Source organism: Musca vetustissima, unplaced genomic scaffold (assembly GCF_032173495.1).
Source record: "Musca vetustissima isolate MV318-11 ecotype Yass unplaced genomic scaffold, APGP_CSIRO_Mvet_v1 utg51534, whole genome shotgun sequence".
Classification (NCBI taxonomy): Eukaryota; Metazoa; Arthropoda; class Insecta; order Diptera; family Muscidae; genus Musca; species Musca vetustissima.
This window is the reverse complement of record NW_026872527.1, coordinates 63,885-90,536: the sequence shown is the minus strand read 5'-3', so window position 1 is coordinate 90,536 and position 26,652 is coordinate 63,885. Positions and strand designations below refer to the sequence as shown.

The 26,652-nt window shown below is 36.0% G+C and overlaps 1 protein-coding gene across 1 annotated transcript; it reads left to right on the top strand.

The window, feature by feature from the left end:
• Positions 1-1,337: 1,337 nt before the first annotated feature.
• LOC133327670 (vascular endothelial growth factor D) lies at positions 1,338-26,652 on the top strand. The gene is made up of 6 exons (XM_061536241.1): positions 1,338-1,559; positions 16,636-16,741; positions 16,817-16,843; positions 17,085-17,371; positions 17,618-17,803; positions 26,527-26,652. Exons 1-6 carry the CDS (start codon positions 1,338-1,340, stop codon positions 26,650-26,652), a joined length of 954 nt encoding a protein of 317 aa, XP_061392225.1.

Below are 26,652 nucleotides of genomic sequence, written 5' to 3'. Positions count from 1 at the left end.
GACTCTTTCTCAATTTGTTCAAAGGTGGCTGTTACCGATCGCAATTTTTCGACCTATGATATCAATGAGCAACAATGTTCGACACAGTATATCGATGTGATCGGCGTAGGCGAGTATCATGTGTGATTTGGTGTACAGAGCGCCATTTCTGTTTACCTTTGCGTCTCGTATGACCTTTTCCAGCAGGAAGATAAAAAGATCACACGACAAACTGTCACCTTGTCTGAATCCTCGTTCAGTATTGAAGGGCTCCGATAGGTCCTTTCCGACTTTAACTGCAGGTGTACAGAGTGCCATTTCTGTTCACCTTTGCGTCTCGTATGACCTTTTCCAGCAGGATGTTAAAAAGATCACACGACAAACTGTCACCTTGTCTGAATCCTCGTTCAGTATTGAAGGGCTCCTTGTGGCACCTTGTGCCACTTATAGCTCTTACATAGCCGTATTAAATTTGCAGGAAGGCTGAACGTAGACATGACTTTAAAAACCTCTGAACGGATAGGGCTGTCGAATGCGGCTTTATAGTCGGCGAATTAGTGAAATGTTTCGATGTGTTTTTCGTGGATCTTTTCAAGGATTTGGCGCAGAGTGAAAATCTGGTCAATGGTGGATTTGCCAGGTCTGAGGTGGCATGGTCCAATAATGTCATTGACCATTGGTTTCAGTCGTTTATACAGCACGCTGGATAGCATTTTATATGCGATGGGAAGGAGACTTATTCCCCTTCGTTGGCCGCATTAACTGACATCTACCAATGAATGTTTGAACAAAAAGGACTGTGGAAGTAACTGAATGGCAAAGCTAACCAACAAATTTCGAACCGCTTCAGGAACGAGATTGTCCAACTCTAGTTGGATGACGGCTTAAAGCATCGGATCCTTAAAATTCGAGAAACCTTAAATATAAAGATTGTATCTAGTTGTTAATTTTTGTAGGTCATTGAGCCACGCTTCAAGCTATATCGAACGAAATCCATCTTCTTCATGCATCTCCTCTACAAATCAACTTCTTATACCCATCCACCTACCACAGACATAACATTAATTGTTTGTTGTTGTTGTTTTTTTCTTATTTTCAGATCTTTTGTTGTTACATTCATCCGTAAGCAAATACAAGAATCTTAAAATCAAAAAACAAAAGAAACGAAACGAAACTCAAAACTCAACACCAACCATAAAAACAAACAACTGTGATAATTATTAAACTACAAAAACAACAGCAGAACAACAACAAACAAACAAAAAACACACCAACAATATACAGAGCTGTATATTAGCATGCCTCAAATAAACCATAAAAGTTGGTGTTCCTCTCCACGATCAAGTTGTAGCATCACCATGAAGACCAAAACACAACACCACCGGTTACCGTTCCTGTTATTCGCCGCTCTGCTCCTGTGTCCTATGGTGGCCCATGCCGCTGTCGGTGTAAATGAACGTTTTGTATACAATAAATCAAAAGCGGATATAAATGCGTCTGGTGGTGATGCCACGGCTGTTGGCGATGCTAAAGACACAGATCCGAGTGTAAAGCTATTGGAAGAAAATGAAACAGATCCGGTAAGTGTATAAAAATTACAGCGAATATATATTTCGCATATTTTCCACATGGAATATTTCATAAAATATAGTTTTTTTTTAAGTTATATAATAGATGGGGGAGAGGGAAAATTAGCATGGATTAGATTTTTTTCAAAATGCCAAATCTAAGTTAAGTCTGATTATACTGTAAATGAAGAGTTAATTATGGGAACGATAACTTGTTTACGGGAAATTTTTGAGGTATATTTACATTATGTTACCTTTTAAACATTTTATTGACTATTTCGGACATATGGCGCCTAGGTCAATTCTCCGATTTTCAAAACTGATGTCATTCGTTTTACTTATTGCGGTACCAAGGAATATAAAATCCTTAACTACCTCGAAGATGTAGTTTTCATGTTCCACAGTTGGTCCGAGTCTACTAGACGTCTTGCGCGTTGATAACATCAGCTTGGTCTTCCTCCTTCTCAAATTCAGGCTCCTTCTCAATTTGTTCAAAGGTGGTTGTTACCGCTCGCAATGTTCGACCCATTATGTCGATGTCATCGGCGTAGGCGAGTAACACATGCTGTTTGATGTACGGCGTGTCATTTCTGTTCACCTTTGTATCTCGTATGACCTTTTCCAGCAGGACGTTAAAAAGATCACGCGACAAACTGTAACTTTGTCTGAATCTTCGTTCGGTTTTGAAGAGCTCCGATAGGTCCCTTTCTACTTCAACTGCTGACCTTGCGCCAGTTAACGTTATCCTGCATAGTCGTATTAATTTTACAGGAATGCCAAACACAGAGATGACTTTAAACACCTCTGAACGGATAGGGCTGTCGAATACAGCTTTATACTCGACGAATATTTTTAGTGGGTTTTTTCAGGATTTGGCGCAGAGTGAAAATCTGATCAATGGTGAATTTGCCAGGTTTGAAGCTGCATTGATATGGTCCAATAATGTCATTGACCATTGGCTTCAATCGTTCACACAGTACGCTGGATAGCACTTCTTATGCAATGGGAAGAAGACTAATTCCTCTATAGTTGGCACATATCGTCTTGGCTCCTTTTTTGTGCGCGGGACACAGGATGCTGAGGTTCCAGTCATTGTGTATGCATTCCTCTAGCCAAATTGTACTAATCAGTTAGTGCATGCTCCTAACCAGCATCTGACCACCAGCCTTGTATAGTTGGGCTGGTAACCCATCGGTTCCTGCTGCTTTATTGTTCTTCAACCGATTAATTGCTATTCTGACATCATCTTGGCTAGGTGGTATACACTCTATACCGTCACCTTTGATTGATTTGTTTCTGAAACATATTATTCCTTTCTCCTTTTCTCTCGATAATTTTCCATCGCATTACGTATTGCTACTGTCTGCAGGGTTGCCCTATACGCTGCGTTTTTCACATCAGTAGCATTACGAAACTCCTGATCGTACCATGGGTTTCTTGATGGTGGTTTTTGGTACCCAAGTGTTGCTTTTTCTGCGGTTTGTATGGAGTGGACAATTCTTTGTCATTGAAGTGCTTTCGTCAAGCAGTTGGGTAAGTTGAGCGGAGTAGGCCTCGGCTACCTGTTGTGTTTGCAGCTTTTCGACGTCGAGTTTCCGTGTTGTGTTAGATTGCACCTTTGCCTTGGCTGCCACAAGGTAATGGTCCGAATCGATATTCGATCCTCGGATCGATCGAACGTCTAATATACTGTATGAATGCCTTCCGTCTATCACAACATGATCAATTTGAGTTATCGTTGCTTGATCAGGAGAAATCCAGGTGGCCTTGTGTATATCGAGATGCTTGAATCTGGTGCTGCTAACTACCATGTTTTTGCTGCTGCGAAGTCAATCAACCTCAAGCCGTTGTCGGACGTTTCTTCATGATGGCTGAATTTTCCGACGATGGGGCCAAAGATATTTTCCTTTCCGATTTTTGCATTAAAATCTCCTAGCAGAATCTTAATTCCATGTCCAGGGCAACGGTCATATGCTGTTTCTAGGCGCTCGTAAATATATTTTTGGTCTGCTCATCTTTGTCTTCGGTCGGAGCATGGGCGCAAATAAGATGTAGAAGAACTTCGCTTTTATGCGGATTCTAGGAATTCGCTCATCTACTGGAGTGAATCTGGAGACGGAGTCTTTTATTCTCTTGTTAACCAAAAATCTGCAGCCAAATGAATGTCTCGTTTCATGGCAGATTTAATACAGTGCGTAATCACATTTCCTGTAAGGCAATAATATCAGTTTTGTACTTCTTGAGCACATCCGCCAAAGCGAAAACTGCGCCTGTTCTGTACAACGTGCACACATTCCAAGTGCAGATTCGCAGATCGTGGTCCTTTATACGTTTTCGGGGGCCGTCAACATTAAGGGGGTTTGGTTTTCTTTTCCTTTGCTTTTTCATAGTAGGAGGGGTTTTCCGAGTGTGGGCAACTAACCCGACACCTCAACATATTTTTATAGTTCTTATGGGTGAACTCGCGGCACATATCAGCTCACTATGGTTATCTATAGTAATGCCTCATTTGATTCAGATTATCAGGAAGAGTTCGAAATGACGTCAGGTACCCTGAGATTGAGTACCAGCTATTGAAGAAATCGAGGAGTGTATCCATCTACAATCGATAGACTCGTAGAATCTTTATTCTCAATATTCAATGAGGCATTTGTAGAGGTTGAAAATTATCCAAAAAATCCGATAATTCGTAAAAACCTTTTATAGCCTTGAATTTTCTCCAGGTTTTGTGATCGCTAGCAATAGAGGTTACTTCGAGGCTTTCGGGAAATGGACAATACTTAGGGAGTGCTTAAATCAAGAAGCTGTCAGAGACAATACATTAAAACCTTTTTTGGTCTTCGCTGTATAATGGCATATCTTTTTTTCCCATCCACCTGGAAAAATACCAATAATAACCTTACTTATGCTACTTAAAATAATATTCATATTCGCGATCCACTCTAATAAACACAAATATCCCAACACGCCGTACGTGTTATAATAAACCAACACGAATCTGTAATAATAATAATTTTGATGCAGTTTTCGTTGTGGTTATTTTTAAACTTCCACACAAAAACAATTACAACTATAATTAAACTCCCTTTATTTTAGTATGGAATGGAGTGCGTGTGTGCGAATATGAAACAGTTGCAGGGCACAGACGCAAATTTTACCCGCTGTTTTATGCTACTCAATGGACCATTTGCACATTTGGCCTTAAACGATTTGAATGGGAAATTTAAAATTTTATGTTGTAATAATTGCCATGATGGCCTTAAAAAGCAGGGAGTTATGTTTCGGTGAAAATGTAAATCTGGCAGAGGAATAGTAGTATTTCGGAACAGAAGAATGTATTATATAGTAACCATGATTCTAAAAGTGAAAAACATTTAATGACTCTATATGCAAAAAAGCTTTATATTACTATATTCAGTAGAGACCTGAGCTATAAACAAATAAAAACGAGAAGAAAATTGAGATATTTTAAATGTGGATATATCGACAAATTTTGAACAAATTTTGAAGATACCTAATAGGGTGATGTAGGGGATGATAGATACCAAGAAACAGCTCTGATTGACTTTAACATGACAAAGTCCAGTCTTAACTCGGTCCCTCTTCCATCTTAATTGTGGACACTGACATCCTCGCGGTGTCACCTGGGGTAGCTATTTGATAAGCAGTTCTTCTACAACAGACCTGCGGATTTATGGTTAATAGGATATTGTATTCTCCTCCTCGTCTCCATATTCACCACAGTAGATGAGCATATTGCTATAATACGTATAAAAGCGAAGTTATTCTACAAAGACCGAAGACATATTTTACGAGCCCCTAGAAACAGTATGTGGTCAAATTCTGATAGGAGATTTTAATGCAAAAATTGGAAGGGCAAATTGTTTGGTCCCACCGTAGGAAAATTCCGCCTCCATGAAAAAAAAAACATCCGATAACGGCATGAGTTTGATTGACTTTGCAGTCACATCCTCCTGTAGAGATGAAGATGGAAACCTGGTGTCAGATACAGATAGCGTGCTATGTGAACGACTAAAGGATTACTTTAAGTGGCACAAGGTCAGAAGTTAAAGTCGGAAAGGCTTATTAAGCACCAGCTTATTCAGACAGAATTTGGTGACCTGTTTAACAATGCAAAAGGGTCTAATGACTGGAAAGTCAACATCCTGTGTCCCGTGCACAAAAAGAGAGACAAGACGATATGTGCCAACTATAGAGGAATTAGAACGACTGAAGGATTACTTTAAGTGGCTCAAGGTCAAAAGTTAAAGTCGGAAAGGACATCTCGGAGCCCTTCCAGTAGACTCGGACCAACTGTGGAACTTGAAAACTACAGCTTCAAAGTAGTGGACGATTTTATATACCTCAGTACCGCCATAAACAAAACTAATAACATCAGCTTTGAATTCCGGAGGCCAACATATGCTACTATGGTCTGAGTAAGCAGCTCAAAAGCAAGGCCACCCCTCGCCAGACCAAATTCACACTCTACAAGACGCTGATATTACCCGTGTTGTTATATGGATCACAAGCATGGGTACTTGCGCAGATGAGGCAGCTCTTGGAGAGTTTGAAAGGAAAATGCTTCGGAAGATCTATAGGCTACTATGCATCGACGCAGCGACATAGTCGGACAAATCGAGCTGCAGCGACTACATTGGCTAGGCCATGTTGTGAGAATGGATGAGGATTCCCCCACTCAAAAGGCATATAAAAGCGAGCCAAGTGATGGACACGAATCCGATAGAAAGGTCAAGTAGAAGACAACATCTCGGAACATGGTCTTTTAAATTGGATGAAATGCGCACAAGACTGCATAAGGAACAATCGTTCTGTCACAAGCCAGCTAAGTAACTAAGATTGAATGATGATCCGACAATATTCCGAGGACCAAATCAACCAAAACCTACTTTGAACTTTTAAAACCTCATCAGTTTAAGTTAGTTTTTTAAATCCACACTCCGGGGAGAGTTCCAATAGCTCGTTAACTAAAAATGACAAATTTCGTCATAAAAAATAAAATAAAAAATCTCCTAGAATTCGAAGGAAAGAAAAATGAAGCCAAGACCTTCAAAATACGTAAAATAGGTTTGAATTCGCTATATGAAGGATTTGACAATTTTCTGTAAGAATGTGAATAAAAAGCCAAAAAACGTAATGGAGACTATAACAAAACACAGACATATACTAATATTGATTTTTAGGAAGCGACCTTTATATTATTAAATAGTTTTTGTTGTAATATAATGATTATAATATAAACAATTGTCAAGCATGTTTTTTTAAATGCCAATTGGTGATCCAACATCTGTCTGGCTGATCCCATTTAAAATTCCATAGAATTTGCAACGCCTAACAACCGCAATTTATTTTTTTATTATGTGATTTAATACTAATTCGAATGCATGTAGAATACTGAACATCCTTATTGGCGGCGATTATTGCATCATTGGGAAATTTTACTTTGTCATCAAAAGGCAAACTAAAAATTTATTTCAAAAAAAAAAAACACAACAAAAAAACTACAACACTTTAACAAAAACACACTTTTTGTTTATTATATTTATCCAAGGGATTTAGCAAAGAGTGCAAATTCTTTAATTACCTGAGTCAATGACGATCTGTGAAGGTGAATAATATAAATAATCGTTTGTGGCCACTTCCGAATGACGCAAAAATTTATCTCCAGCTGTTATCTTGTTGTGTTATAATCTTTAATTGGGATTTAATTAGTTTTCTTTACTCTTTTTTGTTAATTTAAATTGTTTATTGGCAAATAATTAGTTTTCTAATTAAAAATTGGAGATCAAAAGAAAGTGGCTTTTCTGTTTGTAAATAATAGAAATATTTGTCGTTATTTGTATTTTTTTAATGTAAATAAAAAGATAATTGGGGAAAAATGTAGAGATTAAAATAGAAACTACCTACTGCAGGATATAACAAATTATTTATAAAAATTAATATAATAAATATTGCATATATAAATATTAATTATTTAATATTAAACATTGAAATTCGAACTTCTATATTAAAATATTAAATAGAAAATTATAAAAATTAAAAACCAAAAAATTTTTTAAAAAATTTAAACCCGTAAGGAAAGTAGTAAAGTCGGACGAGGCCGACTCTATGATACTTTTCACCACTTTGGGTATATTCAACAGATAAATCCTAACAGACGTCGAATTTTTGAAGGACCATTAACATGCAAATGGATCCATAAACATGTCATTCTGCAACCTATACTAAATTTCTCATTTGGCCAGATATAGAGTTGCTTCTTACAATGGGACAAAATTATGTAAATCAATTTAAAGCAAATATCAATCCGGGTGTTCCATTGGATTACTAAAAATCGGACGAATATATATATATATATATATATCGAAATCTAAACCGATTTCATCGAAATTTGTCACAGGTTAAGATATTCTAATTTCAGTATATTTTTTGCATATCGGCCACATTTTGAGTTCTTTGTGCATCATGTACTTAAAATCGGGAGAAAATATACATATATAGGAGCTCTATCCAAATCTGAACATATTTACGTTGTGCACAATTTTATGCCAATCGGACCCACCTTGTTGCAGCATTTATATCAAACTTCTAGGTTATACTAACTTCAGTTCCTTGTGCAAAATTTGTGTCAATTTTGTGTAAAATCGGACGAAAATATATATGTAGAAGCTATATTAAAATCTGAACCGATTTCAACGAGACTTGCCACATAATAACTTATATTAACTACAGTTCATTGCACAAAATTGTGTGGCAATCGGATAAACTTTGGGTCTTTCGTACACAATTTACATTTTAACAAAATATATAGGATCTGAAGAGATTTTCAAGAAACTTAAAACACATTACGCTACGCAATTTTTTGTCATTTGTCATTTAAATTAAATCGGACGAAAATATATATGGATCTATATCTAAACCGATTTTCAGGAAACCTAACACACATCATTCTGCACTCAATTCAGTACGCTACACGAAATTTCGTGCTAATCGAAAGGTATATAGGGATTTTGGTACACTACATTAAATCGGACGAAAGTATATATGGGAGCTATATCTAAATCTGGACCGATTTTCAACAAACTTAACACACATCATTCTACACCTAATTCATTACGCTATGTCAAATTTCGTGCAAATTGAAAGATGTATAGGGACTTTGATACACCATTTACGTTAAATCGGACGAAAAGATATACGAGAGCTATATCTAAATCTGAACCGATTTTCGGGAAATTTAAGACATATCATTATATACCTAATTCATATCGATATGCCAAATTTCGCGCTAATCGAAAGGTACATAGGGACCTTGGTACACCATTTACATTAAATCGGACGAAAATATATATGCGAGCTATATCTAAATCTAAACCGATTTTCAGGAAACTTAACACACATCATTCTAAACATAATTCGGTACGCTGTGCCAAATTTCGTGCAAATCGAATGATATATATAGGGACTTTGGTACAGCATTTACATTAAATCGGACAAAAATATATATGGGAGCTATATCTAAATCTAAACCGATTTTTAGGAAACTTAACACACATCATTCTAGGCTCAATTCAATACGCTGTGCCAAATTTCGTGCAAATCGAATGATATATAGGGACTTTGTTGCACCATTTACGCTAAATCGCAGGAAAATTTGTATGGGAGCTATATCTAAATCTGGACCGATTTTCAGGAAACTTAACACATATCATTCTACACTCAATTCAGTACGCTATACTAAATTTCGTGCCAATCGAAAGGTATATAGGACTTTGGTACACCATTTACATTCAATCGGACGAAAATATATATGGGAGCTATATCTAAATCTGGACCGAATTTTCCCAATTTCAATAGGGTTGGTCCTTGGTCCAAATAAGTAACCTATGACAAATTTCATCCAATTCGTATCATAAATGCGACCTATACTTTGTTTACAATTTAACATGGACAGACAGACGAACGGACATGTATAAATCGACTTCACAAGTGACTCTATGCATATTCTCAAAAGGAACCATGGGTCTATCTCGTTTCCTTTTGCCTGTTACAAACATATGCACAAAGACGTAATACCATGTACAACAGTGTGGTAAAGGGTATAAAAATCCACGCCTTGTATAGCCTATAGGTCTTAAAAAATATTTAAAAAAATCCACGCCTTGTATAGCCCATAGTTTTTAAAAAATCCGTGCCTTGTAAAGCACATAGTTCTTAAAAAATATTTTAAAAAAAAATCACGCCTTGTATAGCTCTTAAAAAAATCCAACCCTTATGGATGTGCTTGAAAAATTCTTTGAAATTACTTAAACATTTACTGTTTATACCCTACACATCTATGTTGTCAGGGCGCGAAATATTGGTCCTAGACCCACCTTATCGTCATATCTCGACTAGCTGAGTCGATCTAGACATGTGTGTCCGTCCGTCCGTCCATCTGTCCATTATAATTTGTAAACACGATACAGGCCACAGTTATGGACCAATCTTCGTGAAATTTTGCATGTAAGATGGGTTCTGATCAATGAAAACCCCTATTGTTTTTGGTAAAGATCGGTTAATATTTAGGGGATGAAATGGACCAAATACTAAATTTTTGTCGGTTTTTCTGGTCGCTCCAGAGACCGCAGTTATGGTCCGAACATCGTGAAATTTTACATGGAGAAGGGGATCGGGCCTAAGAATAAGCATGCCTGTTTTGATAAAGATCGGCCAATATTTAGCGGGTCAAATGAACCCTGACTTTTGTGTGAAGGACATATACTCGAGATGTTGATAGTATGTCCAAGATGAGTTGTTGGCCTTCAAATTGATACGAATTGTATGGCTGTATGTAACCCGATGCGGGAGTTATACGTAATTAAGTAAAGGTGACTATGTGCATATTATTACTATTACTCCATTAGAGGACGGTAATGCCGCGCTGATAACTTTGAAATTGTACATGAACTTCCGATTATGGTCAAGGACGACGCCTGTAGTTTTCGGTGAAGTTGAGATTTCATTCAGGGGGCGCAATGAACCGAAAACTTTAATTTTGTCAGATTTTCTAGTCGCTCTAGAGGCAATTATTATATGCAGAACATCACATATTTTACAAGGTGAAGGGGATCTGATCAAATACTTAGAGCGGCTGTTTAGATGATGATCGGTCAATTTTCCGAGGGTCAAATCAACCAAAACCTAAAGTGACCAATTTTTTTTATTTTATGGCGTAAAAAATCACTTCAAAAAATATTTTGGAAAATATGCAAGACTTAGAAAGTCTGTAAAAAGGGTCCAAATATCACGAAATATTGCCCAGGCTTTTCGTAGTAGTTGTGTAGGGTATCATATGGTCGGCCCCGTCCGACTATACTGCTCCGCTCACTGGTTATTTAATATTAAACATTGAAATTCAAACTTCAATATTAAAATAGTAAAAAAAAATATTATTTAAAATATAGCTCTTGTATAGCCCTTAAAAAAATAATCTTTAAAAATCCACGCCTTGTATAGCCCTTAAAAAATAATCTTTAAAAAATCCACGCCTTGTATAGCCCTTAAAAAATAATCTTTAAAAAATCCACGCCTTGTATAGCCCTTAAAAAATAATCTTTAAAAAATCCACGCCTTGTATAGCCCTTAAAAAATAATCTTTAAAAAATCCACGCCTTGTATAGCCCTTAAAAAATAATCTTTAAAAAATCCACGCCTTGTATAGCCCTTAAAAAATAATCTTTAAAAAATCCACGCCTTGTATAGCCCTTAAAAAATAATCTTTAAAAAATCCACGCCTTGTATAGCCCTTAAAAAATAATCTTTAAAAAATCCACGCCTTGTATAGCCCTTAAAAAATAATCTTTAAAAAATCCACGCCTTGTATAGCCCTTAAAAAATAATCTTTAAAAAATCCACGCCTTGTATAGCCCTTAAAAAATAATCTTTAAAAAATCCACGCCTTGTATAGCCCTTAAAAAATAACCTTTAAAAAATCCACGCCTTGCATAGCCCTTAAAAAATAATCTTTAAAAAATCCACGCCTTGTATAGCCCTTAAAAAATAATCTTTAAAAAATCCACGCCTTGTATAGCCCTTAAAAAATAATCTTTAAAAAATCCACGCCTTGTATAGCCCTTAAAAAATAATCTTTAAAAAATCCACGCCTTGTATAGCCCTTAAAAAATAATCTTTAAAAAATCCATATATAGCCCTTAAAAAATAATCTTTAAAAAATCCACGCCTTGTATAGCCCTTAAAAAATAATCTTTAAAAAATCCACGCCTTGTATAGCCCTTAAAAAATAATCTTTAAAAAATCCACGCCTTGTATAGCCCTTAAAAAATAATCTTTAAAAAATCCACGCCTTGAAAAAATATTCTATGAAAAATCCATGACTTGTGTGGATCCCTTTAAAAAATAATCTTTAAAAAATCCACGCCTTGTATAGCCCTTAAAAAATAATCTTTAAAAAATCCACGCCTCTGTATAGCCCTTAAAAAATAATCTTTAAAAAATCCACGCCTTGTATAGCCCTTAAAAAATAATCTTTAAAAAATCCACGCCTTGTATAGCCCTTAAAAAGTAATCTTTAAAAAATCCACGCCTTGTATAGCCCTTAAAAAATAATCTTTAAAAAATCCACGCCTTGTATAGCCCTTAAAAAATAATCTTTAAAAAATCCACGCCTTATATAGCCCTTAAAAAATAATCTTTAAAAAATCCACGCCTTGTATAGCCCTTAAAAAATAATCTTTAAAAAATCCACGCCTTGTATAGCCCTTAAAAAATAATCTTTAAAAAATCCACGCATTGGGTAGACCTGGAAAACTATTCTTTAAAAAATCCACGCCAAATATAGCCTTATACATGTTTGAAAAAATATTTTCTTTAAAAAAATCGCTCATTATGCTCTTAAAAAAGTGTTTGAAATTACTTAACAAATTATTGTTTTTTTCTTAATTTTTATTATAAACAATATTTCCAACTAACATGATTTTATTAAAAAAGCTAAGTAAACATGTCTAAAGACAAGTGTTTTATAATGTGTAGTAAATGTTGCTGTTGTTGTTGTTAATATTACTCATACGAAAATAGTTGATATTGGCTAATGTTGTTGTTAGTAATTGTTAATATCACAATTTCCGTTCGAAAAATAAATATAAACAAATATTTGTTTGTATTTCTGTGATATTATCCTGCTCTTGATATTTTGCAAAAAATTAAATAAAAAAGTAGAACACAAAATTTCCAACCATAAATAGTTTTTTCACAACTAAACGGAAATTATGAATAAGGCAATGATTTGAAATCATTACCAGGAAATGTGATTTTGACCTGATTACAAATCGTTAAGAAGAAATCAGGGGTAAAGATTTCAGTGAAATTATGATAGCTCCTGAATCAAAAACAAAATGGGAATCACTTATTTTAAACAACCATAAAAATGTTCACTTAAAAGCCCCGAAAAAATATTAAGCCGTATAATCCGTATTTAAATAAGAATTATGGTTAAAAAGCCAGATGCTGGTTGATAAAATACACCCTCACAGCAAATGAAAAAAAAACAAATGTTTTTTTGTTTTAAAAATAACCCGAATCACAAAACACACGACGTCAGAAAAATGTCTCTAATTAAAGATTGTATATATGTATGTATATATACATTTGTGAATACATATGTAAGTAGGTAGATTCGAGTATTGTTTTTTTTATTTAAAGAATTCCAGGTGATTCATCACTTAACCGCACATCGTTGTTGTTCTCTGAATTATGGCTTGGAGACAACAATCGTCGTTTTGACTGACTGCCTATCTGAACAAATAATGATATCTGTCTGTTTTGTTGTTGTTGTTGCTGCTGTGGTTTCTATATTTGACCCGAAGGCACGAGTTGAATGAATGAATTTTGAAGCTGGCGCCAAATATGAATATCTTAAACGATTAGTTCCGTACAACAACAGCAAGAATTACGTATATAAAAAATGTAATGTAAATTAAGCAGGTAATCAATGGGGATTCTTCACTTAAGAACATGTAATAGGGTGGATTATGGGGATATTGAAAAAAACTTGGAAGTTTGAAAAATAAATTCGAATTTTTAAAGAATATTTTTCGGAGGCACGAATTTTTAAAGATTATTTTTCGAAGTCCCTTAAAACCAATTCTAAGTCATTTTAGACCAATAGACACAAGTTTTTAAAGAATACTCTCCAAGTATCTTGAGAATAAAAATATTCTTTTAAAAATACACGCCTCGTATACTTACTTAGCGGGCTTATTACAGAACGGTTGTTCTATAAGCCGAGCTTAAAAAGATTTCCAAACGCGTCGGTCTTGTGCGCAAATCCACCAAATTGGAACTGACTATGTCGATGTCCGCGTATAAATTGTAAAGCTCGTGATTCATTCGACGCCAATATTCACCGTCGACGCAGATCGGCCCGGAGAATTTTTTTTTTTCAAACACCCCAAGGGCTGCCTCATCTGCTAGCGCAAGCACCCATGCTTCTGATCCATATAATAGCGTCTTGTAAAGTGTGAGTTTGGTCTGGTGGGAGGTGGCCTTGTTTCTAAACTGCTTACTTAGACCATAGAGCATCTGTTGGCCATCACAATCCTTCTCCGAATTTCAAAACTGATGTCATTCGTTTTATTTACGACGGTACCAAGGTAAATAAAGTCTTTAACTACCACGAAGCTGTAGTTCTCAAGTTCCACAGTTGGTCCGAGTCTACTGGACGTCTTGCACGTTGATACCATCAGCTTGGTCTTCTCGCCGTTTACTGCCAGACCCACTTTGACAGACTCCTTTTCAATTTGTTCAAAGGTGGCTGTTACCGCTCGCAATGTTCGACCCATTATATCGATGACATCGGCGTAGGCGAGTAACATGTGTTGTTTGGTGTACAGAGTTCACCTTTGCGTCTCGTATGATCTTTTCCAGCAGGATGTTAAAAAGGTCACACGACAAACTGCCACTTTGTCTGAATCCTCGTTCGGTATTAAAGGGCTCCGGTAGGTCATTTCCGACTTTAACTGCTGACCTTGTCCCACTTAAAGTTATCCTGCATAGCCGTAATAATTTTGCAGGAATGCCGAACTCCGACATGGCTTTAAACACCTCTGAGCGCTCTGAGGGCTGTCGGATGCGGCTTTATAGTCGACACATAGGTGGTATGTGTCGATGTGTTTTTCGTGGGTCTTTTCCAGGATTTGGCGCAGAGTGAAAATCTGGTCAATGGTGGATTTGCCAGGTCTGAAGCCGCCTTGGTATGGTCCATTGATGTCATTGACCATTGGCTTCAGTCGTTCACACAGCACACTGAATAGCATTTTATATGCGATGGGAAGGAGACTTATTCCTCTATAGTTGGCACATATCGTCTTGTCTCCTTTTTTGTGCACGGGACACAGGATGCTGAGGTTCCAATCATTGGGCATGCATTCATCTAGCCAAATTGTACTAATCAGCTGGTGCATGCTCCTGACCATCATCTGGCCACCAGTCTTGAATAGTTCAGCTGGTAACCCATCGGCTCCTGCTGCTTTGTTGTTCTTGAGCCGATTAATTGATTTTATGACCACATCCTGGCTAGAGTGTATACCACTCTATACCATCATCTCTTATTGGTTCTGGGGTATCTTCTTCACGCCACTATTTGATACCAGAAGCTTTTCAAAATGCTCCTTCCAGATCCTCAACACGCAATCTGTCACCAGGTTTCCTTCTTCATCTCTACAGGAGGATGTGCCGGCACCAAAGCCTTCGGTTTGGTGTTTTGCTCGTTGGTAAAATTTCCGGACTTCATTCTGATTCATGTACATCTCGATTTGCTCACGCCCACGTTTTTCTTGTTCTTTCTTTCCTCTCTTTTCTGAATACACGTTTCTCCTCTCTCCTTTTCTCCCGATAATTCTCCATCACGTTACGTGTTGCTACTGTCTGCAGGGTTGCGTTTTTCACATCAGTAGCATTACGACACTCCTGATCGTACCATGGGTTTCTTGGTGGTGGTTTTTGGTACCCAAGTCTTGCTTTTGCTGCAGTTTGTAGGGAGTGGACACGCCTCGTATATCCCTTAAAAATATTCTTTAAAAAATCCAGGCCTTTAATAGTCCCTTAAAAATATTCTTTTAAAATTCCAGCCCTTTAAAATATTCTTAAAAAAATCCAGGCCTTTAATAACCCCTTAAAAAGTATTTCTTAAAAATTCCTGCCCTTAAAAAATATTCTTTAAAAAAATCCACGCCTTGTATAGCCCTTAAAAATATTCTTTAAAATATTTTTTTAACAAATCAACCCTTAATGATAACATTAAAAATTATTATTATTCTTTAAAAATCCAACCCTTATGGATTTGAAAATCACATAATTGATTAAATAATATTTGAAATTCAATTCGGTCTAACTACCTCGTGCACGCACACACACACATCGGTCACCTTAATCACAATTGGTTTTGCTTATTGGCAATATTAATTGACATTTTATCACGTTCTTAATGGCAATTGTTCTGACGATTGTTTTTTTTTATTGTTGTCATGGGGTGGATGAATGGATTGAAGAAGTGGCTAGAAAACGTCCATCGTAATTTTGTTTTTACTATTCATTTCACTTTTCTCCATTGCGATTGAAACGCTTTTAGAATGGCAACATTTATGACTCATCCACCTGTTGACGCTAAAGTGAAGCGTTAATTATTTAATGTTAATTTTCTTTGTATTAAAGTAAAGTTTAAAAGTTAGCTATTATAGTATTGACAAGTTTAATTACAAACGGGAAATAAAAAATTACGTTAATACTATTTAAATTCTGTTATACATTTTTAAGAGAGTTCGGGTGAGGTATTTAATTTTGATACTTCATGCCTTATACATAATAATTTTTAAGGGCTATACAAGGCGTGGATTTTTTAAAGAATATTTTATTATCCACAAAATTTTTTTCTATCACTTTCAGTCCAAACAGTGCGATTTCATTTAAAGTTTTTTCAAGTCTTGCATCTTGAATTTTTTGACTCCCTCATATCTTGAATTTATGCTTTTATTTTTATTGTCTTGTTTTTATTTCGATTGTTTTTTTTTAGATTCCAATGGATTTTTATCGAGCTCTAAATAACATCACCGATATTTCTGAATTCATCGAAAAGTTCATTGACCCAGACAGTATAGATCCAAAACTGGGCATACATGGTAAGCAATTTATTTTCAATCCCTTCGAAACATCTTCATTAATTTAAATTTCTTGTTCTCTCCCCGACTTTTCAGAAAATCTGCGCAGAAATGTTGAAAGAGGTAATTATTTTTACAGCCTGTTTTTGTAAAATTCCAAACGAACGAATTCGAGTGACTTACGACCAAACTCCTTGGTTTTGAAAAATATGTCATTTATTTTTGTTTTTAATCAGAAAAACTTTATAAACATAAATAAAGGTTTGGTCGTAAGTCACTCGAATTCGTTCGTTTGGAATTTTACAAAAACAGGCTGTTAATCCTTTTAAATGCTCAATTTAAATTTATTTTTGTAATTTTTTAGCCTCCGTTGTTCGAGCCAAGGCAGCAAATTGCATACCCGAACCCACAGTTGTAGATCTGACTCCCATCAATCCGAAAAATAATTATTTCCCCAAGTGTACTCGAGTCAAACGTTGTGGCGGTTGTTGTAGCACCCCTTGGATGTCCTGTCAGCCAACCAAAACGGAAATTGTCAATTATCAAGTGTATCGTTATTGCTACGATCATGTTGCGAAGTTTTGCGGCTTAGATATTATACCCGTCGAACAGCATTTGGAGTGTAAATGTGATTGTCGGGTCAAACCTAAGGTGAGTTCTGAAAAAAACTGCAATAACGATAATGAGAATGAGTTTCAATACCTCCATGTTGGATTTTTTTGTATTTATTTAAATCACTAATGCACAAAATAGTACGATAGTGGACATGTATTCTCTTATTTTCACTTTTCGTCAATCGTTTTTGATGTCGTATTCTCAGCGCCGCTCTCACACATTTACTCTTAATTTAATTCTGTTCAACTCTGATTTAAATTCGTATTTTTTATATCCCCACAGGATTGCAATGCCTATCAAACCTATGAAGACTGTCGCTGCCACTGCACAAATACAGATGCCCGCGACAAATGCCTGGAATTGGAACACAAAGATTGGGATGAGAATTCCTGCCGCTGTGTCTGTCGACAAACAGAGAATTGTACCACCGGTTCCTATTATGATGAGAACCAATGCAAATGTCTTCTGGTGCGTATAAAACCGATTCGGGTCTAATTACTTGTTTTTGACAAATAAATTGTTGAATTCGTTTTGTTTGTATTTTGTATTTGTTTATTGTTATATTTTATTATTATTATTGATTGTTAATTATTTTGTTTTATTGTTTATATGTATATGTACATAAGTGGGTGTTGTTATTATGTACATATATTTATTTTTTCTACTAATATCAGTTTAATGGCATTTTTATGTTTTTTTATATTTTATAAAATGTTATATATATTCGTTTAGTTTATAAGTGGGGTTTGGAGTGTTGTAGTTAGAACATTTAGCTAGTTATCAGGTGAAGGTATTTTATTTTTGTTATATACTGTATTTGTTGTAATTTTGTATTTATGTTTAACAATGTATAGGATAAAAATCTACAGACAATTTTTTGTTTCTTGAGACGATGTTATCACAAATCGATAACGTCTATATAGTTCAAATAAAAATACAAAGTGTAACTACTTAGAGTTGTCTACAAACGTCAATGTTGTTATCGAAAATGGCCAAAGACCAAAAAATGCATGAAATAAGGAAAGAAGGCTGCGGCAAAAAAATGATAAATAATCTTTTCACCCTTAAATAACAGGAATGCAAACTTACAGCCACTTTGGTTATAATATTCCATCGAAATAACTAAAACTGTCCAGATGTTTGTACAGGCCATATGAAATGTGTATAACATGGAACTATACTTTTATGTGTAAAAGTTTTTAATCGCCAAAAACCTTTATATAGGTTAGTCAAAACATGGCCTATTCTTTCTAAGAGTTTTTTTCAAGTAAATAATATACATAATATCAGTTATTTTGTGACACACCACAAGCTTCAAGGCCTTTTAACATAATATAATACGAAGGATTCCCTTTTAACCACTCCCTGAGGCATTGAAATCGACTGCTTCTGCAGTACATTAAAAGTGAATCTACCTCTAGATAGTTCATCGGGTTTCTTCATTGTTCTACTTGAAATACACTGTTTAGGATCAAAAGTTTTAGGTACCAAAGAAATGTCCCCCATATTTCGGACAAAGATATTCATGCACGAACACCCATGCTGTTGATGTATAGTTTGGTATGTGGGGCAAAGGGTTACATTGCTACATATGTAGTTATCAAAAGTTACCCTCAGACTGTCCTAAACGACTCTAAATACCCAGATAATTGTTCAGATGTCCATAAATGCAATGATGCTTAGATATTCAGGAATGTGTGAGCGTAGAACATGAAATGAAATGTAATGAAAGGCCTTATATGTCGACTTTAAGTAATTTAGAAAACCTCTTGTAAATGGTTGTATTGTAGTATGAATAGAGACAATCGAACTTCTACTCTACATTTGTTAAATGCCAAAAAAGTCGAATGTGGTTAAACAACTACACTGAAGCTACCAAAAAGGTCGTCGAATGTCAAAAAAATGTTTGCAAACTGCCACCATCTTTGGTAACACCCACATGAACTATAAGGAAAGTAGTCAAGTCGGACGGGACCGACTATATGATACCCTTCACCACTTTGGGTATATTCAACAGATGAATCCTAACAGACGTCGTATTTTTGAAGGACCATTAACATGAAATTGCCAAATATCAACCGGACAACCGTTAATTATTTGGATAAACATGATGCACCATGGTGCACCATTTACTTAGTTATATCGAAATCTATATCGATTTCATCGAAACTTGTCGCAGGTTAGGTTATACTAATTTTTTCAGTATGTTTTGTGCATATCGGCAACATTTTGAATTCTTGGTGCACCTTTTACTTAAAATCAGACGAAACTATATGTAAGACCTATATCTAAATCTGAAACGGTTACCGATAGTAACTTCAGTACGTTGTGCAAAATTTTGTGTAAAATCAGACATGTAAATCTGAACCGATTTTCAGGAAACTTACATATCATTCTAGACTTAATTCAGTACACTATGCCAAATTTCGTGCAAATAGAAAGATATATAGGAATTTTGGTGCACCATTTACATTAAATCGGACGAAAATATATATGGGAGCTACATATAAATCTGGACCGATTTTTACGAAGCTTAGCACACATTGTTCTAGACTCAATTCAGTACGCTGAACCAAATTTCGTGCAAATCAAAAAATATATAGGGACTTTGGTACACCATTTACATTAAATCGGACGAAAATATATATGGGAGTTATATCTAAATTTTAAACGATTTTTCCCAATTTCAATAGGGTTTGTCATTGGGTTAAATAAGTGACCTGCACCAAATTTCATTTAACATGGACAGACAGACGGACACGCATAAATCGACTGTAATTTTATGCATATTCTCAAAAGGAACCATGTATTTTTTTCCTTTTCCATGTTACAAACATATTCACAAAGACACAATACCTTGTACCACAGTGTAGTGAAGAGTATAAAAATTACTCACCACGACATTGGACAAATTTAGTACACATTTCCTAACGTCAAGTTTCAAGATTCCAGCTCTATTGGTTTACCCAAATCCAAATTGTACTAAATTTAGTACTTTTCGTACACATAAGTACAAATTTCCAAAACTACCTACATATTGTTATCCTACACTCCGACGGTAATGCTTGCAGCCCCATCCGTTTCTCCAAATTCAAATTGTACCAAATTTAGTACAGTTTAGTACTTTTCGTATACATGAGTACACACTTCCAAAGCAACCTCTTTATATCGTTCCTACTTCTAAATCTTGTTTCGCATTCCAAATTTCATGTTTTTAGCTCTATTGATACGAAATTGTACCAAATTTTGTACATTCTCGGACTTTTCGGATACGTACTCGAATGTCCAAAAAACCCTTGCAACATCTATTCTAAACTCAATCATTTCCAATTTAAGAGTTCTAGTTTTACCGCTTCGCCAAATACAAATGGTACCACATTTAGTACTTTTTTAGTATATGTCAATACGTTCTAGTACGAATTTCCATAAACGCAGCCTTATATGACACCTTTGAACCAAGAAAGATATATCATTAATCCATTTAAATTTTAATAAACCGATACTGCAGTAAGACCAATGTGCCGACAGTCAGGAATAGCGCTCAAATTTAAATGACATTTTTTTTTAAATAAAAAATGGAGGGAAAATGTCTTCATAATATTTTGTATGAATTTATATTTGTATATATATATAAATTGTTATAAATAATACATAAAATATAAAATGTTAACAATTGTTAAAAATGTTATAAGTTTTTTTTGTGTTTTGTTTTTTTCTTTCTTTTTGTTTTGTTCTTCTTTTTTTGTAGACATCTTCCATTGACTACGTTGATGGAGGTCAACAGAATTAAAAAAAAAATAAACTAAAACCACCCACATACACAAGAACTTTACAAGTGCAACTTTACACAAAGCCACACACACATACTCAAAGAAAATCTGAGCTATAATCTGATGCTACACCCATGTAAATTGTCCAATTTTTGTATAAAACATACATTTCTTGCCAATATTTATATTTTTTCATTTTGAACTGAAAATTAAATTTTTAAATTAAAAAAAACAGTTTTATATTTGTATATTTTTGTTTACTTTTCTATTTGTTTGGATTATTGTCTTTTGTGTTTAGTCAGTCTGTCAGTCAGCCATTCAGTAAATATTTTGTGATTTGCATTCAAAATGTGTCCACTTTTTGTCATTTATCAATACGATCGACCGATCGATCGTTTGTATTTGTACACTTGAAATTAAATTTTTAAATTAACAAAAACAAAAATCAAATTGCTGAGTAAATTTTTGTTATTATTGTTGTTGTTGTGATGGGTTTAACACGCATATAAGTATTTGTTGTTATGAAATTACCTATGAGTAAGTAAGAATTTTTATTATTATTGTTATTATTTTTGTTGTTAATAGTAATAATATTCTCTTTATTTTTAATTTGCAATAATAATATTTATTGGGAATTTTATAAATGATTTTTAATTGTATGTATGTAAAAAAATCATATTTTTTAGAGAAGAAAACCTATTGGTACGTATACTTATTTTAATGGATATTTGGAATACGTATACGCCCCACAATGATATGAAGAAGCCCATTTTCGAATTAGACCAAAAAACCGGTCTATTATTTTTTTTTAATAATAATAAGCGTGGATCTCTTAAATAATTTTTAAGAAAATTTCAAATTTTTTAAAATGTTTTTCAATATTATTCAATCTATTACTTACTAACTTAGCTGGCTTGTGACAGAACTTGCGTTCCATAAGCCGAGCTTAAAAACATTTCCAAGCGCGTCGGTCGTTTGCGCAGTTTTGCCAATTTGAAAGACCATATTCGGCAATGTTGTCTTCGACTTGATCTTTCCATCTTATTTGTGGCCTTCACCTTCTGCGTGAACCATCAGCTGGTTCGGTTTTATACGCCTTCTGGGCTGAGGCATTTTCATTCGCACAACATTACCCATCCCCCCATAGTCGCTGCAGCTCAATACATCTAACAATACCGATGTCCGTCAATAGCTGGTACAAATCATGGTTCATTCGACGGCGATATTCACCGTCAAGGCAGATCGGTCCGTAGATCTTTCGGAGAATTTTTCTCTCAAACACTCCAAGAGCTGACTCATCTGCTTGCTTAAGTATCCATGCTTCAGAACCATATAACAGCACGGGTAATATCAGCGTCTTGAAGAGTGTGAGTTTGGTCTGGCGAGAGGTGGCCTTGCTTCTAAACTCCTTACTTAGATCATAGTAGCATCTGTTGGCCATCACAATTCTTCTCCGAATTTCAAAACTGATGTCATTCGTTTTTTTATGGCGCTTGGTACCGCCATAAAAAGAAATCTTTATCTTCGAGGTATATAAAATCTTTTACTACCTCGATGTTGTAGTTCTCAAGATCCACAGTAGATCCGAGTCTACTGGATGCCTTGCGCGTTGATACCATCAGCTTGGTCTTCTCGTCGTTTACTGCCAGACCCACTTTGGCAGACTCCTTCCCAATGTATTCAAAGGTGTCTGTTACCGCTCGCAATGTTCAACCCATTATATCGATGTCATCGGCGTAGGCGAGTAACATATGCTGTTTGGTGTACAGAATACAATTTCTGTTCACCTTTGCATCTCGTATGAGCTTTTGCAGCAGAATGTCAAAAAGATCACACGACACACTGTCACCTTGTCTAAATCCTCGTTCGGTATAGAAGGACTCCAAGAGGTCCTTTCCGGCTTTTACTGCTGACCTTGTGCCACTTAAAGTAGTCCTGCATAGGCGTATTATTTTCGCAGGAATTCAAAACGCAGACATGGCTTTAAACATCTCTGAACGGATAGGGCTGTCGAATGCGGTCGTCGATAGATGGAATGTGTCGATGTGTTTTTCGTGAGTTTTTCCAATATTTGGCGCAGAGTGAATATCTGGTCTACGGTTGATTTACCAGGTCTGAAGACACGTTTGTGTGGTACAATAATGTCAGTATCCATTGACTTCAGTCGTTCACACAACACGCTGGATGACAATTTATATGCGATGGGAAGGAGACTAAGTCATCTATAGTTGGCACATATCGTCTTGTACCTTGTTTTTGTGCACGGGACACAGGATGCTGATGTTCCAATCATTGAGTATGCATGCTCTTGACCAGCGTCTGCTCACCAGTCGTGAATTGTTCGGCTGGTAACCCGTCGGTTCCTGCTGCTTTATTGTTCTTGAGCCGATTAATTGCCCCATCTTGGCTAGGTAGTATACACTCTATACCATCATCTCTTATTGGTTCTGGGGTATCTTCTTCACCGCTACTACTTGATACCAGATGTTTTTCAAAATGCTCCTTCCAGATCCACAGCACGCTGTCTGTAGCTGCCACCAGGTTTCCTTCTTCATCTCTACAGGAGAATGTGCCGGCATCAAAGCCTTCGGTTTGGGGTTTTACTCGTTGGTAAATTTTTCGGACTTTATTTCTTGTTCTTTCTTCTTTTTTTCTGAAAATACGTTTCTCCTCTCTCCTTTTCTGCCGATAATTCTCCATCGCATTACGTTTTGCTACTGTCTGCAGGGTTGCCCTATACGCTGCGTTTTTCACATCAGTAGCATTACGACACTCCGGATCGTACCATGGGTTTCATGATGGTGATGTTTGGTACCCAATTGATGCTTATGCTGCAGTTTGTAGGGAGTGGGCAATTCTTTGCCATTGTGCTTCCAAATTCTTATTATTATCGGGATAAGGAGCGTTTTGCTCTAGCAAGTGGGTAAATTGAGCGGAGTTAGATTCTGCTAACTGTTGTGTTTGCAGCTTTTCGACGTCCAGTTTTCGTGTTACATTAAATCGCACCTTTGCTGCTACATTAAGACGGGTGCGAACCTTGGCTACTACAAGATAATGGTCCGAATCGGTATTCGCTCCTCGGATCGATAGAACGTCTGAAGGGGAAAGAGGATTCAGGTCTGCCCTGTTAAGTTGGCTTCGTATGACTTGTCAATTAATTCTACGTTCTCCTTTATTCTTTTACAACAAAAGAAGTCAACTTAACATGCCAAGCCTGAAAGTACTCTTAAGTGTTTCGCCCTTAAAACACTGGATGAATGCCTTCCGCATATCACAACATGGTCAATTAAATTTCTCGTTGCTTAATCTGGAGAAATCTAAGAGGGCTTGTATATATTGAGATGCTTGAATATGATGTTGCTAACTACAATGTTTTTTTTTTTTTTTTTTTTTTTGCTGCCACGAAGTCAATTAACCTCAGCCATTGTCACATGTCTTTCATGGAGGTTGAATTTTCCGACAGTGGGGCCATTTTTTCGATTTTTGCATTAAAATCTCCTAGCAGAATTTGTATGTCATGGCCAGGGCAGCAGTATGCTAAGTCTAGGCGCTAGTAAAATATGTCTTTGGTCTGCTCATCTTTGTCTTCCATGTAGGAGCATGGGCGCAAATAAGACTAATGTAGAAGAACTTCGCTTTTATGCGGATTATAGCAATTCGCTCATCTACTGGAGTGAATCTGGAGATGAGGTCTTTTATTCTCCTGTTAACCAAAAATCCGCAGTCATATTCATGGCTCATTTCATGGCAGCTATAATACAGTGCGTAATCATCTGATTAAGTTACGCCTGTCACTTTTCCATCGCATTTCGTACTTCTTGAGTATATACGCAAAAGCGAGAACTGCGCCTGTTCTGTGCAACGTGCGCACATTTCAAGTACAGATTCGCAGATCGTGGTCCTTTATACGTTTGCGGGGGTCGTCAACATTAGTGGGGTTTGATTTTCTTTTTCTTTGCTTTTTCATAGTAGGTTGGGTTTTCCGAGAGTGGGCAACTAACCCGACGCTTCAACCCATTTTTTTTATAGTTCTTATGGGTGAACTCGCGGCACATACAGGGTGAGATGAAAAAACTGCAACCAACTTCAGACTGCTGTCATTTCTAAGCCACTCGTCCGAAAGCGGTTAAAATGTTTCCATCTGTCACTGGAAACTGCCGAATTTGTCTGGTGAACTGCCGAATTTGTTTACTTTGCAGGTCAGCTGAAAATGTGAACCATCGGTTGGCCACCAAAACTCAAGCGTCGGCCATGGTGATGGTGTGGGCCGCCATAACAAACGATGGTAGCTCTTCGCTCGTATTAATCGAATATCCTCAGAATAAATGCTGAATATTATCGCGAAAATATTCTGGAGGGTGTATTAAAGCCTTGGGCACGCAAACATGTTGGCCGCAGACCTTGGACATTCCAACAGGACCATCCTGAGTGCGATGGTGGACGGCGCCACTCAAGAATGGTTACAAAATGAGGTTCCTGGCTTCATTTCCAGCGCACAATGGCCACCAACATCTCCGGATACTAATCCATTGTACTATTGTGTCTGGAGTATTTTGGAAAGCAAGGTTGGCACTAAAAAATACCAAAGTGTCGATCACCTCAAGCAAGCGCTTCGCCGAGAATGGACCAAAATACCTCAGAACAACAATCTCGCAGCGTGTGATGGTTTCATTGGCCGCTTGAAGGCCATAATTCGCGCCAAAGGTGACCAATTCGAACAAATCTAAACTTATTCTAAAATTTTACGCTATTTCCGACATTTTTGCTTTCATTCAATAAAATTTAAAAAAAGTGTAAAAATTATGACCCTTGACTTTGTTGCAGTTTTTTTATCTCACCCTGTATCAGCTCACTATTTTAACGGATGATGAAAATAGCTACCCCAGGTAACACTGCGGGGAGGTCAGTGTCCACAATTGAGATGGAAAGAGGCGCCAAGATAAGCCTGGACTTTTTGCCATGTTAAATCCAATCAGAGCCGTTTGCTTGGTATCTATCATCCCCTATATCACCCAATAAATTTTAATTAATTTAAATTATTATTGCATATTAAAAATAAAATTAATTAATTATTATTTTTATTTCAATGTAAATATACTCAAAATTCATGGCATGGTCGTATCTATTTCTCAAAATTCAAAATTCTTAAGAATATAATTTGGATCGAAATTAAAATGTAAATATTTGCATGTATTTATGTGGTGAGACGGGCAAAATTACTTTTTCAAATCACTAAAAATTATTATGCACAAAAAAATTGTCAAATATTTGAAAATTACAACTATATTTTTAGACCAAAAATATATTCGAAAATATTTCTATTTACCAAATCTATTTCTAGTAGTAGTCTTTTGTGTTTTTTATAAATTAATACAAAAAAAAAAAAAATTATGTCTCTATTTTTTAAACAACTTTTTTTAGCTATCAACCCCTGCAGAAAATAGTGAAGACATTGTGGTGCCTCCCCTATCCCTGGCGGATCGTCGACGTTATATTGTCAAACCCATACCGGTCGACACCGACAATAGCACAATTTATCAAGTATAA

What these genes read in the sequence shown, in the direction of transcription:
- LOC133327670 (XM_061536241.1), top strand. Translation starts at nt 1,338, where the DNA reads ATGAAGACCAAAACACAACACCACCGGTTACCGTTCCTGTTATTCGCC. An exon ending in AAGAAAATGAAACAGATCCG is followed by an intron (nt 1,560 to 16,635) that starts GTAAGTGTATAA and finishes GTTTTTTTTTAG; the next exon opens with ATTCCAATGGATTTTTATCG. An exon ending in GCGCAGAAATGTTGAAAGAG is followed by an intron (nt 16,844 to 17,084) that starts GTAATTATTTTT and finishes GTAATTTTTTAG; the next exon opens with CCTCCGTTGTTCGAGCCAAG.